Raw genomic sequence first — 17,772 nt, forward strand, 5'->3', positions numbered from 1 at the left:
AGGGTGCTGGGGGTGTTCTGGACTGGTATTTTTATTCACATGGAACATTCAAAGTGAATATCATTTTACTAAGAGCAGTGGGAAATACATGTCCAAAATGCTGACTCCAGTTACCCTTTTTCTGCATGGAGTTGTCTAGATGCTATTCTTTTGGTTCCCTCTAGCTATGAAATTCTTACCCATAAAATCTGTTGCTTCTATATCTTTCAGTTCTATACATCTCAGATGGATTATGAAGGCAGTGAGGAATAAGTTACTACTTATGCCATTAGAAATGCAAGTAGCTACTCATTTAAAGCAATATCCCAGTGTTACTGAAAGGAACATCTGCTTTACTGCATTTGTGATTCAGGGGCTCTGAAATACTTTGTGCAGACTTTCGAGTGTTCAGATGTACCAAAAATAACCTTAAGATATTACCAGGCAGCAAAGATCACACTGTAAACCTCATCTCAGAATTGTGTTCAAGAGTGTAGCTTCAGAATTTGAATTAAAATGTTGGTGAGAGAGGTACATTGTGTATGCCCGGGCCCTGCAGGGACCCGCAAGTCTTTGTTGCTTTGTGCAGCCTCACCTGGGACCTCCACCCACATAACGCTTGCCCATGGTCCCCAAACTCTGTTCAGCTCATCCCAGACCCCTGTCTCCTTGGGAACCTTGCTGCAGGTAGCTCTGCCTCTGACCCACTCTCTGTCCTATATCTGGCTGGAGCCACCTTACAGGCATGTCTGTGTTCAGCCCTGTGCCTTGCTGCCCTTGCTTGCTGGCTGGACTTCCTAGGCGAACCCCAGACCTGCCCTGTCACCATGCATTTGTTTGACAATTTGCACTATTGGGGGACCTGTCCCTGACATCACCCCTGCCCTGCTCTCCCTGTTTGGTGGCAGAGAGGGACACTGCCTCACCTGTGTTGGAACCACCCTTGGTGAGCAGCCCTACTCTTCCTGCTCCCCAGTAGGACAGCAGGTAATAAAAAGCAGTTTCAGAGGTGTTTTTTTTTTAAAAAAAGAAGATTTATTGACATGCCACTTTAGATATTGCCTTGAAAATTCAAATATCAATACTGTACTGCACACAGTTTACAAATATCCCAACATCTTCATGTGCTCTTCAGGAAAACACATGAGTCCATACTATGACTTTTTTTATTACCTGAGTGACAACTTCAAGACCAAGAGGTCTGGTTTCTGTGCTTAAGGATAGGATCAGAAGTGTACTTCTAGCAGGCCCCTGGAAAGAAAGAGAAATAAACTTTAATCCTTGTCAGTAAATTTATGAAGTGCTTTAACAGCCTTTTAGTCTTCAGTGAAGCTGGAGCTACAACCTTCCTAGGGTACTTCTGAATCACAGTACAAGATTAGGATGAGGGGAGGATTGTGAGTGTTGCTGTTTGCATTGCTGTGTGTCTGTTGGCATAGTACTTGCGCAGCCTTTGTTAGTCTCAGTTATCCATGAGTTTTCAGCTTCTGTGAGCACCTAGGCATGAGCCTCCAAACCAGCTACCCTCCCTTGCTGCAGGAAGCAATACAGAGGGTCTTGGGGAAGGGATGCCTATACCAGTGCATACGGGGACTGCCAGCACCTGTTCTGTAGTGGAGGACTAGCTCACAAACGATTATCCATTCCAAAGATTTCAGCTGCTCTTTCTTGGCCAGCAGTGCAGAACACGTGTATTACTGTGGCATCCATCCCCCAGTCCAGGTGCTCACATCTGGCTTAGTAAAGGGCAAATCTCCAGCAAAGCAGTGTGCGTGTGAAGGGTGTGGGCACTCAGCTGCCCACAAAGAGAAATTTCTGCCTCCAGCATAGCTGTAAAAAAATTATCTGCCTATCCCATGGAGAGCACATGAGCTAGAAGGTCAGCACCCATGCCTCCAAAAAAAAAGTTCTCAAAATGGGCTTTAGGCCACCTCTGTTCGTATGCATGTGGTGCAGTTGCTGACTTCCCCTGATAGCAGATGCAGTCAGAATGGCTCAGTGCCCCTGGTCTCTGCTACTCAGACTGACAAGGGCACAAATCATCGTGAAGATAAGAAGAATGAGAGTGCCTCTTCCTGGAGGCAGCTTCTCTTTTCCTGCAGGACGCTGCACAGACCTGAGGTAAGATGCTATTATCCAGATGGCCAAGGCAAACATTTCTAAGTGCAGAAACACCAGGTTGTTACACCTGTGCCTATCCTATCAGAGTAAAAAAGCTGATCTTGCTTTCGTAGTGTGCCAGTTTCAGCACACAGGATTCCTGTAAGGGCAAACTTGGGGTGCAGAACCACCCTGTAACAGACTCTCTCTTGGCTTGGACTTCCCTTTACAGCTATTTTCTTATTAAATACGTGTTTTCTTATTTAAAAAAAAAGGTGCTAAAAGAGTACAACTTAGTTTGCTGTGGTTCTGGGGCATCTACAGTAAATGTGATCACCTACTCTACAGGCTGCCAGTGCAGCCATTTCAGTGAGTTTGCTAATTAGCCTGAAGTACCTGACTGAAGCACAGGCTGGAACTGGCCAGACATGCAGATTTCTTCCTGCTTCTGACGCACAATGCGCTGAATGGCTGGGGGGAGACCACGGGGGTTACGTGAGAAGATCAGGGAGTAGCCATCATCACAGGAGCCATCTTCCTTTAGACTGCGGCAGGCGTAGGTAATGGCATAGTTATCATAGTCAGTGTCAATCACCCAGTAGTTGTCCCCTGAAACATCACAACACACAGATTGTCACAATGGCCAAAACAGAGCAGAGGTGCACCTAGTCATGCCACAGGGAGATGCCTTACTTTGGCCCATGGCAGGAACAGCTAAAGTCACATCTAGATTGTCTCCACACCATGAAGTGAAGAACTGGGACAAACACAGGTTGTCTTGAGACCATGTTGTTCCCCATGATGCTCAGTGCATTTTCACCTTTGGTTTCCTAGGCTAGAAGTGTTACGAGGACTAGAACTTTCAGGTTTTCAGTTTCAAAAAGTCTCTTTATGTTTTTCACTCACATGTGAGGGCATAAATTTTGGACATACAGATTACATTTCCTGTACAAGGCTCGAAAACATGCCTTCTGTTTTCCAGCCTTGCTTAGCATTTTGGTGTGGCTTATCTGCTAGTCCTAAGTGAATGTACTTCTTTCTAACTCATTAGCAGGCCAATTCCTGCCCGGCTTCTACTGCTGGAGTCTTACAGCTATGGGAGACTCAAGCATAAAGTGTGGGGTGTGCAGGGTGCATAACTGAGGTTCAGCACAAGCAGGTTCTGCAAGGGGGACTTCAGTTAACAGCTGCATTTTGTTGAGTCCAGCTAAGTCTGTCCGAGAACTGTGCCTTGCTGCTGGAGTGCAGATGTAGGTCCATGTTAGCTACGTAGCCCTCTGATTTGTATGCCTCCCATTAACTGTGAGGAGTACAAGGACGACAGACACTCAGCACCTTTATAATGCCTGCTGCAGCACTGTGCTCAGGAAGTATTGCTTCCCTAGTTTGAGCACCCCACTTGGCTGTACACAACCTACGTGTATGGCTCACTGACTCCAAGCTGCATCCTCCCTGTTAATACGTATTGTGTTTAAGTGGGGTCTCTGGAGAGTCTCTGGATCCTGTGGAGATAAAAAGCACTGCTTGGATAAAGTTTCTTCCCAAAAAAGGATGCTTTGTCTCCACTTTGAGCAATCTGAGATCAACTGGTTTTCCTGCTTATAAACTGAAACACACAAACCTCGGCAGCTGTAAGCTATCAGCCAGCACCAGGGGGCTGGAGAAGTACACTTACCACCGCTGGAGAGGTAGCTGGCCAGGCCCTGGTAGGTCATGTACATTTTTGCTGGAGTGGTTGGGTCAGGTACTGTATACTGAGCAGCCATGTCAGCACAGATCACCCAGAACCTGCAAGGAGATCCATGAGACTGGAGGTAAACCCTGTGGCATGTGAGCTTCAAATGAGAGTCCTTCACTCGGACACAAGAATCAGGCTACAGTTCAGCACAGCTACCTCAGGCATGGACTTTATTAATGCAAAGTCACTGTTTGTCATAAAGTAATGCAAATCTGTGACACCCCCTCCGTCACTGACAGTGATGTTCCATCTCACTAGAGTGTGGCTGGGGCAGTGCTCTGTCTTTTCTTCAGCTCAGCAGGCTTTTTACCTCCTGTTTCTGTACAAGTAGAGAATCAGCAAGCAAGAGAGTGGACATCATTTCTTGACTCCCTAGTCAAGCAGTTTGCAGAGTGAGCTGACCAGCATTTGGGCTCATTTGCTGTATCCCTGGGCAGAGGTGGGGAGACTTTCGTCTCTCTAACTCTTCCTAGCTGTATTGGCAGAGGGAAGTCTGATACAAGTACAGAAATAATTACAGCCACTCTACTGTGCAAGCTAGTTAAAGGCTTTCGCACAGGCTTTGAAAACCCTGTAGGTGCCTGAACAACCTCTCTTCATCATCCATTCCTTCTAATGCCCTTCTCTGGTTGGTATCTGTTTTGAATACCATCTGTGTCTTAGCACAGTTTGCAAGCTTTACCTGGATTTGTGAAACAGTGGAAGGGTCTTCTTTCCCTTCCTTGCACAGGCTGCACTTCTCTTTACCCTTGCCATTGCAGAAATAAATTCCCATGAGCCTTAAGACTCCACTTGATTTCTGAAGAGTCCTTTCAGGAATCTTCCCACCAACACTGTGTGACATGCCTGTAAATGGGGCATGCCTTGCCCATTCCAAAATATCCTGGAGAGCTATGTTAAACTTTATAATAGAGCTAGTGCTAGCCTACTGGAAGCCCCAGATTTTCTTTTCTCCACCCAGAAAGCTATTTGATCCCTTTACATGCGGTAATTCCTTATAGTAACCATGACCAACAGACAAGACTCTTAAGCATCCTTCCATGTGTCTATTCAGGCACCACAGTGGCATTCAAGAGTTAACCATGTGTTTTCCTCAAAAGTCCATCCAGCACTGTACTGAAAGATGTGAAAGTAATGCTCACTTAGACTATCCTTCCCCTGAACCTCTCAGTGAGATGAGAGCTCTCCTGCCCTCACAGTTCCACAGGCTCCACTAGCTCCTCTCACTTGGTTGCAACACATTTACCTAACCACTCCATCCATTCAAGATTTGAGTTTATGCTTGAATTTTTGAAGTAGTTCTGTGATAAACCCAGACCAGAGCCAGGCTAAGAAGTAACCCGCAACTCAAAAGTGTCTGTCTTCTAATATACTACCTGGATTGAGCTTCCCTTTTTGATGAAGAAAACCCATCTGGGTTTTGTGCTCAGGATAGATCACCATCAATTACCCCCTCCTTTAGTACCTTGTAGCAGCAGCTAGAGCTGAAAGTCAAGACAACTCACCCAAAAAGCTTCACTCGGCCTTTGGAAGATGCTGTCATTGTGCCATCTTCCTCCACAGTGTATTCAGCAGAGATGTTGTCCTGAAGGAAAAGGCCTTCTGGATCCTTCTTGGCCAGTGCATACCATTTCCCTGCATACTAACATGAAAAGACTATGAATATTTGCATTAATCACCATGGCAAGATTGGCACAAAAACATTTTTGTAAACATAGTACCCTTCTGATTAACTGTTGACTGGCCTATAGGGCAGGTCTGATTTTGAGTGGGTGTGTAACACATGTGTGTAACTATGCCACCTGATGAACCCTTGCCTCTGTGCCTAGCAGCTCTCCACTTCCATGTGTATGTACTCGTTGTCATGTTCTCATCACAGTGATCTCACACTGAAAGCTTCTCCCATCCTGAGATGCCTGCTGGGAGTCAAGCTGGTTCTTCCCTACTCCTATTCAGACCCCTGCTATTCTGTGGAAGATGTCATCAATACCAAATTGCAACCACAAAGACTTGAACAAGCTGGCTGTAGACAGTCTTGTGGCTGCTGGGAGCCATTGATCTCTGGTGGTAGAAGGGTCTACCCAGCAAAGCAGAAAATTACTCTGTGCCCTGTGAAAAGGAAAGCACGTTCTGGGGATGTTAGCAGCAGGGGGAAATGAAACGAGATTAAGGGGAAGAAAATGCCTAGGAAAAATGGAATGTCTGAAAACGTACAAGCAGTATCTAGTAAAATGAAAACAAGATCTAAACAGGTGACTGACAGAGAGGAAGGCTCTCAAAGAACTTAACTGTGTAAATTCTGATTCTTCAGTGAAGCTAATGAGATCAGTGTGGCATGCTTAAGCCTGATTCAGAGTCCCTAATTACAATTACAGGAGCCTGAGAAATGCAAATACAGGAGCGTGAGAAACTTAAAAACTGAGATGTTCCCAAAGCTCTGGGTTTGTTTCCAAGAAAGCCAATCTTGTATAAAGGAAGTGCTGGCCCCACCTCTGCTGCAGCTGGGAGTGACTTTTGCTGAGGAACAGTCAAAATAGGTACGAGCACACGTGTCTGCAGCTTTCCAACACCAAGTTAGCCCAGATTTCCTCGGAGGCAAGCAAATTAAATGCTGTGTTTAAAAGAAACTCAGTCTGTGTTCAGGATACAAAACTAGATAAACTTTCAGTTTGCTGTGATTCCCAAGAATGGCTGGTGGTGAATGCAGCTCCCTGAGGGCATGCATTTGGGCTTTTTCTCTGATGGGGATCTAAATTGTTTCATTCTGGATGACTCAAAGCTGAGATCTGTATTGAGCTTCCAGCTAACAGAGTATAACATCTAACTGAATGACAACCCTGAATTTCAAGGATGGTTTTACCATAATGCTCAGAAGGTAAAACAAGAGTGAGAAAAGCAAACTACAAAAACAGTCTCTGAGAGACAGCACACAAAAGAAGTTAACTTCTTGATGAGGAACCCCTTTAGATTAACACAACTCATATCCTGGAAAAACAGTTTATATATGATGCTTCTTCACATATACTGTCCAAGTAACCATAATTACCCTTTTTGGATCAAAATTGTCTTTCACAGAGAAAGACTCCACTGCACAGGTCTGAGCTAGGCTGTATTCAACAGTGGAGAAGATTGAGGCCAGGAAAACATACTGTGCGTATTTCATTCTGCAAGACAAAAGAAAACATGGAGTTTTACTTCATGCAGTAGATGTGCTAGTACTGTGCTTACAGCTACATTCCTGTCAATTTAAAACTAGTTTCTTTCCATTCTGAGTAGGGTAACAACTCCTCCACTGAGAAATCAATGTGTCGTCGAGGTGCCTAAATCCAGCCAAAACTAAGCATCAGTGGCAATTACTTTGGAAGAGTATTTTGATTATCAATAGTAGTATTGTAGGTCATGATATTTTTACATTATAAATCGAGCCAGACTCTGGATAAGGTTGTTAGAATTACTAAAAATTAGAATTATTTTTTCATTTTTGTTTTCACAAGAAGAATAAGATCCCGATGAGCTCTGGTAAAGCATATTTCATGCTTTCGAGTCAGCAAAGTTGTGTTCTTTATGACCAGTTTTCACGACCAAAACAGGCTCTTCCTAGCTGTCCACTCTTATGGCAAAATACACCTCGGTATTGTCTGCACTCAGAGCATTCCCTCTACAAACATAACAAATAATATTAATTTCTAGAGGCTTGATTTGCCGTTGCAGCACAGCCGCAAGTTGACTATGGCTTTGTTTCCTTGGGGATCCTGGCTCTCCGTATTGCAGCATATTTGTTTCTCACACTTTGGGAAGATAGCAGCTGGATATACATTCTTGCAGAGTATTTGACCCTGAATATCTGTTCTGATGCCAATATAAAACAGTTAACTGAAGCTTGCCTGCAGCATCTAGCCTGAGCTCCGGAGCCAGGACTTCAAACACCTGAGCAGCTACTCTGTTTCTAGCTGCAATTTTTTTGGCTACTCTGCAGTGCAAGCTGCACTTCCCTGCTGCAAGAGATGCTAATGTGGCCTGCTTCTGCTGAAGAGAGACCTACCTGTTGGAGCAGAGATGTTGGAGATCCCCCAGACTACTCAGCTTCAGTCTTTGAACTGCAATCAGCAGGAGCGTTTTGTGTCAATTGCTCTCCAGCTGCCTTTAAATAATGAATCTGCAAAGTCACTAATTGGTATTTTTGCTCGTGTGCCTGAATAAAACGCTTAATCTTGGATAATCCATTATGTAAAAACCACTGTAATCCTCACACTGGTGGGTCTGACTGCTATACTAATACAAACACAGCTTTTACATAATGGAAAAAGCTGCCTAGAAAGCTAATAAGTCTGCTGATGTGATTGTACCACACCTTTGTCTCATTGAAGTCTCTGTGCTTCTAACACGTGCTAGGAGAATAAGCACAGAGCGTTAACCAGAGAAACTCATGGACTATACATATTCATCTGCATAGGCACATGTTACTATTTAACGACTTGCATGGGGGTAGATAAATAATTAGATATTCCAATATCTCCATCATCGAATTAAGGTAGTCCTTGCAAGAATAGAAGATGTTATGTGTTATCTGCCGAGGGGGGAAAAAAAGTGCAAAAATAAAGATTTTTCCTTCATGTTTTCATCAAAATCTTGGAGTCCCCAGTTTTCCTGTGCACTGAAATATCTTCACACACATTCTTCCCAGCTCATCTTGTCAACATTTGCAGTTAAATAAATACTTGTCCTGGTTTTGCTGGGACAGAATCATAGGCCTGCCATGGCCTGCAGACCATTAGCAGTTTCTAGTCAGCCAGGGCAGCTCACCCCAGCTGGCTCACAGGAATACCCCAGGCTTTAAACATCATGCTCCGTATAAAGGGGGAAGTTTGCAGGGTGCAGGATGCGTGGTGGTGGCTTGTCTCCTTGGGCCCGTTCTGACACTGTTCCTCTTCCTTCTCCTGAGGACTGCTTTCCCCTTTATTGTGACCACCTGTACATTTTATGGTTTATACTGGCTTTTGGTATTAGTTTGGCTGTTTCATTAACAGTATTTTCATTGCAACATGTGGATCTCCTCTCCTTTTTCTACTCCCCCTTCTTGGCTGTGGAGGAGTCATTGGGTGATAAAGCAACTGCTGTAGTTTAGCCCTGGATATGGGCTAAACATAGACAGTTTATTTGGTGACCCTGTTTAAATAACTCACATGGGAGAATTCTGGACCTTTAATCTGAGAGTCTCAATGGGTCGAAGTTTTAAAGGATTTGACCAAATCATTACATGCATTCATTATGTTGGTAGGATGATTGCTGGGCACAGTTCTCTTGTATTTATTTCTAGAGTTGCTTTTTGAAGCCATGGGCAACTTCACTGTTGTTGCTTATTGGTTTTATGTGGTTTATTGCTTCTGGGATTGGGGTTAGAGATGCCACTCTGCTAGGTTCTTTGGCATTTGGTTATGGTATTTTTAATTCTTTTATTATTATGAAGACTTCTGATTTCTATGGAATGGTAGTGGGCAAAGAGAATTTGGTATATCCTTGAGATGCTTTCATCACCTTGATCATATTGTTAGGGCTTTTTAATGTTTTTCGGTTCTTTGTCATATTTAGACTTAAATACTGGTATAGAAGTGGGCACAGTGCAGCTATCTCAGACCTTGGTGATGGGCGATGCAGCTGACCTATGGGTCCAATCAGTGCCTGTATCAGTCACCCCTCTGCAAAGAAGAAATACGTAAAAAGAGCAGGTCTTGCAGGTAGATTGATCACAGGGAGACGACTCTAGCTCTAAGCCTAAGAGACTTGCGAGATATATGTAAAGATTACAGTTGTCATGAAGGTGAGCAACTAGTTATTTGTCTGTCCCAGTGGTGGAGTATGGTTGCCAATAGTTTGGACTTAGAGAGTAGAGAATCCAAGCAATTGGGACTGATGGCTTGAGAAATGGATATTGACAGGTGTCTTGCAAAAGAGGCACATTCTCTCTGGAGGTGACTCCTCCTGAGCATGAGGAACGGGTATCCCTTTAGAGATGATGTTGTATGCTGCCCGGGCAAGTGGACAACCATTGAGAGAGGTGTTAAGAATCTGAGGGAACTAGCTCCGTGGGAGCTGATTTTTGCTGACCTGGATGACCCATGGATACCATTAGGTCCAGATGAACTCCATAGTCCCAAATTCATGTGGGGCAAATGGGTATTGAGTTTGCCACTGTCGTATGCCAACATGTTATCATTAATTAGCTATAGCTCTCTTCCTCCCCGTGGGTTGATGTCTCCAATGTTGAAAAACTATTTAACAAATCCATGGAACTGCTCAGAAAGATGTATGAAATATTCTTCTAGATGGAGGATAGGTTCCACTCTCCACCTGTACTGACAAGTGTCTCAGCTGTACAGAGAAAGTGTTCTCCTGTAAGGCCTGCTCAGGAGAGAGGGTACATGCCACCAGGCACCCTGTGGTTTTCCCTGTGTTACTGTAGGGAAGACATGGGAAAATGGGATGGAAAACATACCTCAGTCTTACAAGCATGCATGCAGGAGGTGCTAGGTAAAACAATCAGAAAAGGGCGTCCTTGCAATAAAAGGCTGCTCCAGTTTCCTCTGGGCAGCACCCCCGATGGCAAAGATGATCTTCTGATCCTTATTTACGAGATGTGAGTAATGGTGATGGAAGTATAGTCCATGTGAGCTGCTTGCACACATATGCTGACAGTGAGCACTCTGTCTGGAATTAGAGGAGTCCTGCCTCTAGCCAGGTGGAGTAGAGGGGTAACGGAGTTTATTGGATTGTGTGGGTTTGATGGCCTGGTACATCAGAACCACAGGAATATAGGGTTTTGGTGGACACTGCACAATGCAAACTGATGGATCAGTTTGATGCCATCAAGCTCCAGAGGCAGAAGCCATTTTTATTTCTGGAGTGACAGGAGGACCCTAGGCACTGACTATAGAAGAAGCTGAAGTGATTCTGACTGGACATGAGTGACAAAAGCACTGTATTATGACTGGTCTAGATGCCCCATGCGTTCTTGGTGTAGATAATCTCAACAGAGGGTTTTTCAAGGACCCAAGGGGTACTGGTGGCAATTGGTGTAGCAGTGATGGAGACGGAGGAAATTAAATGGCTGTCTACCCTGCCCAGTTTATCAGAAGAGCCTCATATTGTGGGGCTGCTGAGGACTAAGGAAGAAATGGTGACCATTGCTACTACAATGATCCACCAGTGACAATACTGCACTAATCAAGACTCTCTAATCCCCATCCAGAAGCTGATCTGTCAAGTGGAGAGTCAAGGAGTGATCAGCAAGACACGCTCACCCTTGAACAGACCTGTTTGGCCAGTGCAAAAATCTAGTGGAGAATGGAGACTGACGGTAGACTCTGGTGGCCTGAATGAAATCACACCACCACTGAGCGCTGCCGTGCTGGACGTGGTAGAACTTCTATAGGAACTAGAGTCAAAGGCAGTTAAGTGCTACGCCACAACTGATACCACCAACGCATTCTTCTCCGTTCCTCTAGCACCAGAGTGCAGGCCACGGTTTCTCCTGGAGAGGCGTCCAGCACAGCTGGAATTGACTGCTGCAGGGCTGGGAACACAGACCCACCATTTGCCATGGACTGGCTCAGTTTACTCTAGAAAAGTGGAGCTCCTGAACATTTGCAATGTATCGATGACATCATCATATGGCATGGAAGTTTTTGAGAAAGGGGAGAAAGTAATGAAACTTCTGAAAGCTGGTTTTGCCACCAGAAGGTGCAAGGTCAAGGGACCTGCACAAGGAATCCAGTTCTTAGGAATTAAATGGCAAGATGAGCATCACCAGATCCTGATAGATGTGAGTAATAAAATAAGAGCTGTGAACTAATAAAAAGGAAACACAAGTTTTCTTAGGCAGTGTGGGTTTCTAATGCATATTCCAGACTACAGTCAGGTCATGAGCCTTCTCTATGAAGTGAATTAGGAAAAGAAAGATTGGCCCCAAGCACCAACAGGCCTTTGAACAAATCATGCAAGAGAGAGTTCACACAGTAGCCCTTGGGCCAGTCTGGGCAGTCAAAAGTTGTTCTATGCTGCAGCCAGGGAAAATGGCCCTACCTGGAGTCTTTGGCAGAAAGCAACTGGGGAAACTCGAGATTGATCTCTAGGGTTTTGGAGTCCAGGAGAGTCAGAGGGCCACTGCACTCCCACTGAAAAAGAGATGCTGGCAGAGTATGAAGCAGTTAGAGCTGCTTTGGAAGTGACAACTCCTTCTGGTGCTGTGATTGCCGGTGTTGAACTGGACGTTTAAAGGGAAGATTCTCTCCACACATCATGCAACTGATGCTGTGTGGAGTAAGTGGGTCACATTGATCACTCAGTGGCTTGAATAAGGAATCCCAGCTGCCCAGGAATCTTGGAATGGATCATGGACTAGCTAGAAGGCAAAGGTCTTGGGATGTCACTGGGGAGAAGTTCATGTGTGCTGTAGAGGCCCCACTATACAATAAATTATCAGAAAATGAGAAGCAACATGCCTTCTTTACTGATAGATCTTCCTGTACTGTAGAAAAAAAAGCATAGATGGAAAGCTGGTGTGTGAAGTCCTACATGATGAGTCACAGAAGTGGCTGAGGGTGAAGATGAATCAAGTCAGTTTGCAGAGGTAAAAGCCATCCGGCTGGCTTTAGATATTGCTGAGTGAGAGAACAAAAGGTGAAAGTATCTCAAGTAGACCTGGATTGGCAGCATAAGGATGCGTTATTTTTGGCCTAGTGGGCCCATGATACCTCAGGCCATCAAAGTAGAGATGACATACAGATGGGCTTGTGATGGAGGGCTGGACTTAACCATGGACGCTATCGCACAAGTCATCCAAGAAAGCAAAATGTGCAAAATTAAGCAAGCCAAAACAGAAGCGTTAAAACAGAAGTTTTAGCAGAAGTTAAAACCTGTGTGGTATGGAAGGTGTTTGTTGAAATACAAGTACGGGAGGGCCTGGCAAATTGACTATATCTCACTACTATGAATATACCAAGGTAAATGCCATGTGCTTATTATGATGGAAGCCACTACTGGATGGCTGGAAACACAGACACCCCATGCCACTGCCCATAACACTGTTCTGGACCTTGAGGAGAAAATCTTGTGGTGACATGGCATCCCAGAAAGAACTCTTTCATTTCTGTTTTCACTACAGCCTTCTCTTCTCCTGATTCCCCTTCTTGGCTAGGGAGGAGTCATCAGATAATAGAGCAACTGCAGGAGTTTAGCTCTGGATATGGGCTAAACCAAGACCATACTATAGCTCTCCTTGAGATGTTCTTCCTAGAAGCCTTCCATGGGAATGCAATAAAGCACAAAAAGAAGAAAAGGCAGAAATGGCTAGAAAAACCTTTTTCATAGCTAATCATGCACGCCATTCTTACAGTTTCCCCAGGTGCCCAAAGATCTTCCTCAGCTGCAAAGACTACCTATGTACTTCTTCCACTCAGGCTCATCTTGGAGACTTAAAACTTCAGGCACTCACCTAGGAGTTGCCAGCTAGCAGTTCCTTCTCCCACTTGGCTGGTGGGTGCTGGGGAGCCCTGGACATATCCAGTAGGGATGGCTTTATAGTTCCTATGGAGTAAACCCGGGTGATCCTGAATCACCTGGTACTGATCCAAAAATCTGGACATTCAGAGTAAGGCTAAAGCCTACCAGATGTGTTGTCTTGCTGCAGAGATTTCTTACAGCTGCTTGCCCAGGAGTTCCTGAACAGAAGCATACAACCTCACCCTGCAGCTGGTGTGAACGGCCTGCTTTCCAGGCGACTTGTTTAGGGTGGCCCATTATCGGGGAAAGACATTTCTTGCTTGTGGCCAGATGAAACTTTGATTTGGCCTCTGTGCAGCTTCCACTTAACACTTTATAGGAGGCAATGATATTTTGTATGTGTACATCTGGCAGAGCGTCTGAGATTGTCCTGTTCATGCCATCTCCATGGCTTCAAAAGCAACCTGGGCAAGTTCACAGGGCAGTGGCCTGCTGCTAACTGGGACAGGAAGATAAAAGCACCCATCCTAGGCTGGGGTTGATCAGGAGCAAGTGCCACAGCATGCCCCACTCCAGCTGATGGAGGGGTTGGGTGCAGCCTCCATGCCCTCCCCAGTCATGGCTCTTTATGAGTGGCTTTCTTTGGTGCAGACGGAGCACTTTGGGACTGGCCAGTGTTATGCAAAATGGCCTCTTCTTCTCCCCAAGTACTTTGGCTGGGTTTATCCAGTGATTCCAAGACCTGGAGTGGGAAGTTGGCACACTACAAGCTGCTGCGATGAGATACTGCCCTCTTCGTGTCCTGAGCAATGTAGATCTACCTTGTATTGCCTGGGCCTGTTGGCCTGATTTTCTAGAAAGGTGCCAAACAGTCCATTTGCTGAACTAATCCTTCAGCTACAACCGTCTGCTCACCGTATGTACTGTGCTCCAGGGATAAGCAGAGTCCCTGAAATGATTGGACAGGGCTGGTGGCTTCCAGCACTGAGTGTGACAATAACCAGCTCTGTTAATTCACGCACAGCTCGTTACCTATCGCCTTGCACACACACTGTGCTGCCTACCTTCAGTTCCCCTGGCACATGCTCCTTGTACTCGCATCTTCTTCACCAGCAGCATTTACTTCATTTAGAATTGAAAGGAAAAACAACAGAAAGCCCATTTCATTTCTTTAAAATGCTTGACCACTTAAAGATTGTCATAAAAAGTAACTTCTCGAACTGCTTTTTGAGGGCTAGATGCCCACTAGATTTTCAAAGGACTTTCCCCTGATACTGAGCCCAAGTGCAGAAGTGTGGTTTTCCGCTCTGACATGGGGATTTGAGAAAGAACTGCAGTATTTTCTGTAAATTGGAGGGGCTTTGAAACACTTATCACTTCATCTGTTTCCAACAAAACAGATTAGTTTATGTCTGTGTGAGACATAGGTGACACTCGAAGCCATGCTTAGGTGACCACTTAATCCCCTGGGGATTAGAAACTTGCTAATAATAGCTAATCACAGCACAAGATTTTGGTTGGTGACCATAACATCTGTTACTGCATTACTCACTGCTTGGAAAAAGAAAACGAAATCAAACTAACATCCATTTTCACAGTATTATGGTAGATTGTGCTGGGCATTGAGAAAAAAGGGAGGCATCAAAGCACTGAAGCTTATTCCTATGCCTGTTAAATTTGATGTAACATGAAAGGGATATTACAAAAGCAAAGGTGCATTGCAGGTTCTCATTGTCAACAAAGATATCCAAGGGCTTGTTCCAGACCTGCTCATCTAAGCTGGCTGTTTTTTAATAGAAGAGGTGGCCTGACCAAATGAAACATATATTCAGTGTACTGGACTCAGCACAAGAGTAACTGGTGGGTTTAATGGCCTGCAGTAAAACAGATATGCAGATGGGATGATTAATGTTATCTTCTGCCCTATCCTATGAAATACAGCAGCAGCAGTTTTGGATTTCCTACCCCTAGCAGCCCCCCTCTTTCTGCCTTATTATCGGAATAAGCGTTGGGTAAACTGCTCTAGGAATTACTGCAATTGAACTGCCAGCGCGGATTTAGCAACTTGTGCTAGCTCAGCAGCCAATGGCACAGTATGAGATCTCTGAATAGCCTCCTGCATCAGGTATTAAGTTCCCTCCTGTACAGCAGGCAATCAAGTTGTAGGCTTGTTTACCAGGGTGCTGCAGAACAGCTATATGTAGATCGTTTTGGGACACCCTTGACAGCTATTGTAGTTGTTACTGCACTGTAAGTAAGTCAGGAAGATTTCCTCATCTAGCTTTAGATCTAATTTGTGATGCTGAGATGCAGGGCTTCCTTCTGGGGTGTCACACTGTGTACCTGCATTGCTGGAGGACCCATGTCGCAGTCCCAGGGCTGCCAAGGGCTTAGAGGACAGCAATAGTCTGCTCTACTCCCTCACCAGGGCAGGAGCAAGGAGAAATAAGGCTTTCCCATAGTGGCACACCACATAAAGGCTGTTGGCTAAGAGGTTTTATGCTTCTGTGACTTCTCAGAAATGCTGATATTTTCCAATTAAGAGAGTGATGCAACACAAATAAAGAGGAAATCATTTGACATTTGTTCCTCTATGGTTCAAGGGTAAGGTTCTTGGGTGTGTTAAATCGTTAGATAAAAAGGCATTATAAATCACTGCCTTATGACTTTCAACGTGCCATTCAAATAACTCACAGCTTTAAATGACGTAAACTGAAAGGCACCTTTCCCTTCTGAAGCATGATAGTGTCATTTTGGCTAAACATATTGACTGACAATTGGTAGAGTAGGGGCTCACATGCTCCCATGCACATAACACATCTCAGACACCAACAGACACACATATCCCCCCCAGTATGCATGCAAGGGCAGAGACTCCTCAGAGCAGGGGAGTTGAGGAGCCTCATCTCCTCCGCTGTGCTGGATGTGTAGCCAGCCCCAGTGAGGACTGGTTTTCTCAGAGCCATTGTCAAGGGCTTGGCGGCAAAACTAAGTTACAGCTTCTCCCCCAAACATTTAAGCATCTTCCTGTCTTGGCAGCACAGGGTGAATGCAAAGCTGGCTGAAATCTCTCCTAAAGTGGGATTTTAACATACGGGGTGGAATCCACCGGCAAAAGAGGCAGATCAGGTTTTGTGCCATCTCCTAGTTTGTGTATGGGCGATGGTTTCAGCTTGGTCAGTGAGCTGCTGAATTTCACGCTCCAAGCCATGACAGTTTCTCTAATGACCTGTAGCTACTCTGTACCAAAAGACCATCCATGCCTGAGGCAGCCTGATCAGAAAATAACTTTTATAAACATCAAGTAAAGAGGTGGATATTTTGGTGGTTGCTTTCTAGTATTTACTACTAGGCATACTGCTGACTTGTCTATATGCATATCTAGCATTTACTACTACTGAACTGGCCCATTCACAGTCGTTGGCAAGATTATTCATTTTAGCTGCATCATTTGTTTAAAGATACAGTATTTACCTTTTTCATGCCAAGCTACAAGCTCTGGGAGGGCAGAGATTGGCCTTTTCAGTCCAGGAAGCCTGGAGAGCCTGTATTTTCAAAGGGGGTGGGGAGGGTGGCATCTGCAAACATGAAGGATGTTCAGCTGCTAGGGGCTAAGATCTTTGCACTTGAAGGCTTCAAGTTGGGTAACTCCATGGCCTGATCCTGTTCTCCTAGGGGAAGGCAGGAGTAAGGGTGTTGTTCCTTTGAGGCAGCAAGTAGCCCCTGTCATATTTTGCAGTGAGGTAACAGCCCAGCGTTTATTTAATCCCTGGTGTTATACCCAGGATGCTTTTCAAAAACAAGAGGCACAAAGGGCACGTGAATATCCCTGAAGATGCAAATCGTGCAGGTAGTATTCTAAGCTTAGTTCATTTTCTGTTCATGAAACAGAAACAACACCAGAAGTGCACGCATAAATCTATAGACTCTAACTTGTGGCAAAGCGTGATGTAACGGAAGTGCACATGTCCTCCATTACATACTGCAGACGGAAAGTGCTGCCTCCAAATTATTGCTCCAGATTACTCCAATGGGATATTTACTGCTCCTTACACGGCATGCGTCTCAAGGTGCTTTACAAAAGTGATACTGCTGGCACAAGGCTTGAGTAGTTCTGGATAAGCCAGGATGTCCATGCCAGCCCTGCTGATGGGTTTAAAAGCTAAAACCAGAAGCACAAATGACCAAAGCCAGGGGAATCTGTATGTGCACGCAGCCAAAGACCATTAGCAGGCACCTGGCCTTAGTAAGCATTAGCGGACACAATTTCCATCTGCAACAGAAGGCATAAACAGGCTAAGGAGGGAAGGTTTAGGTCAGAACACCTCTCTGCACTCCAAGGAGAGGGCAATTGTGAGTGTGAGGCTGATTAGTGAGTCACAGAGCTAAAGACTAAGCCAAAGGCTTTCACATACAACTGCGTTTCAGCTTTCTGTCTCTGCTTCCTCTGTGGGAGA

At 45.0% G+C, this 17,772-nt stretch overlaps 1 protein-coding gene across 1 annotated transcript; it reads right to left on the reverse strand.

The window, feature by feature from the left end:
• Positions 1 to 996: 996 nt before the first annotated feature.
• On the reverse strand, positions 997 to 7,917 carry LOC104494262 (purpurin). The gene is made up of 6 exons (XM_010137071.1): positions 7,860 to 7,917; positions 6,864 to 6,981; positions 5,323 to 5,459; positions 3,755 to 3,867; positions 2,476 to 2,688; positions 997 to 1,230 (listed from the first exon to the last, which is right to left on the reverse strand). Exons 2-6 carry the CDS (start codon positions 6,978 to 6,980, stop codon positions 1,220 to 1,222), a joined length of 591 nt encoding a protein of 196 aa, XP_010135373.1. The 5' UTR covers position 6,981; positions 7,860 to 7,917; the 3' UTR covers positions 997 to 1,219.
• Positions 7,918 to 17,772: the final 9,855 nt, after the last annotated feature.

The sequence above is a fragment of the Buceros rhinoceros genome, unplaced genomic scaffold, assembly GCF_000710305.1.
Source record: "Buceros rhinoceros silvestris isolate BGI_N320 unplaced genomic scaffold, ASM71030v1 scaffold4355, whole genome shotgun sequence".
NCBI lineage: Eukaryota > Metazoa > Chordata > Aves > Bucerotiformes > Bucerotidae > Buceros > Buceros rhinoceros.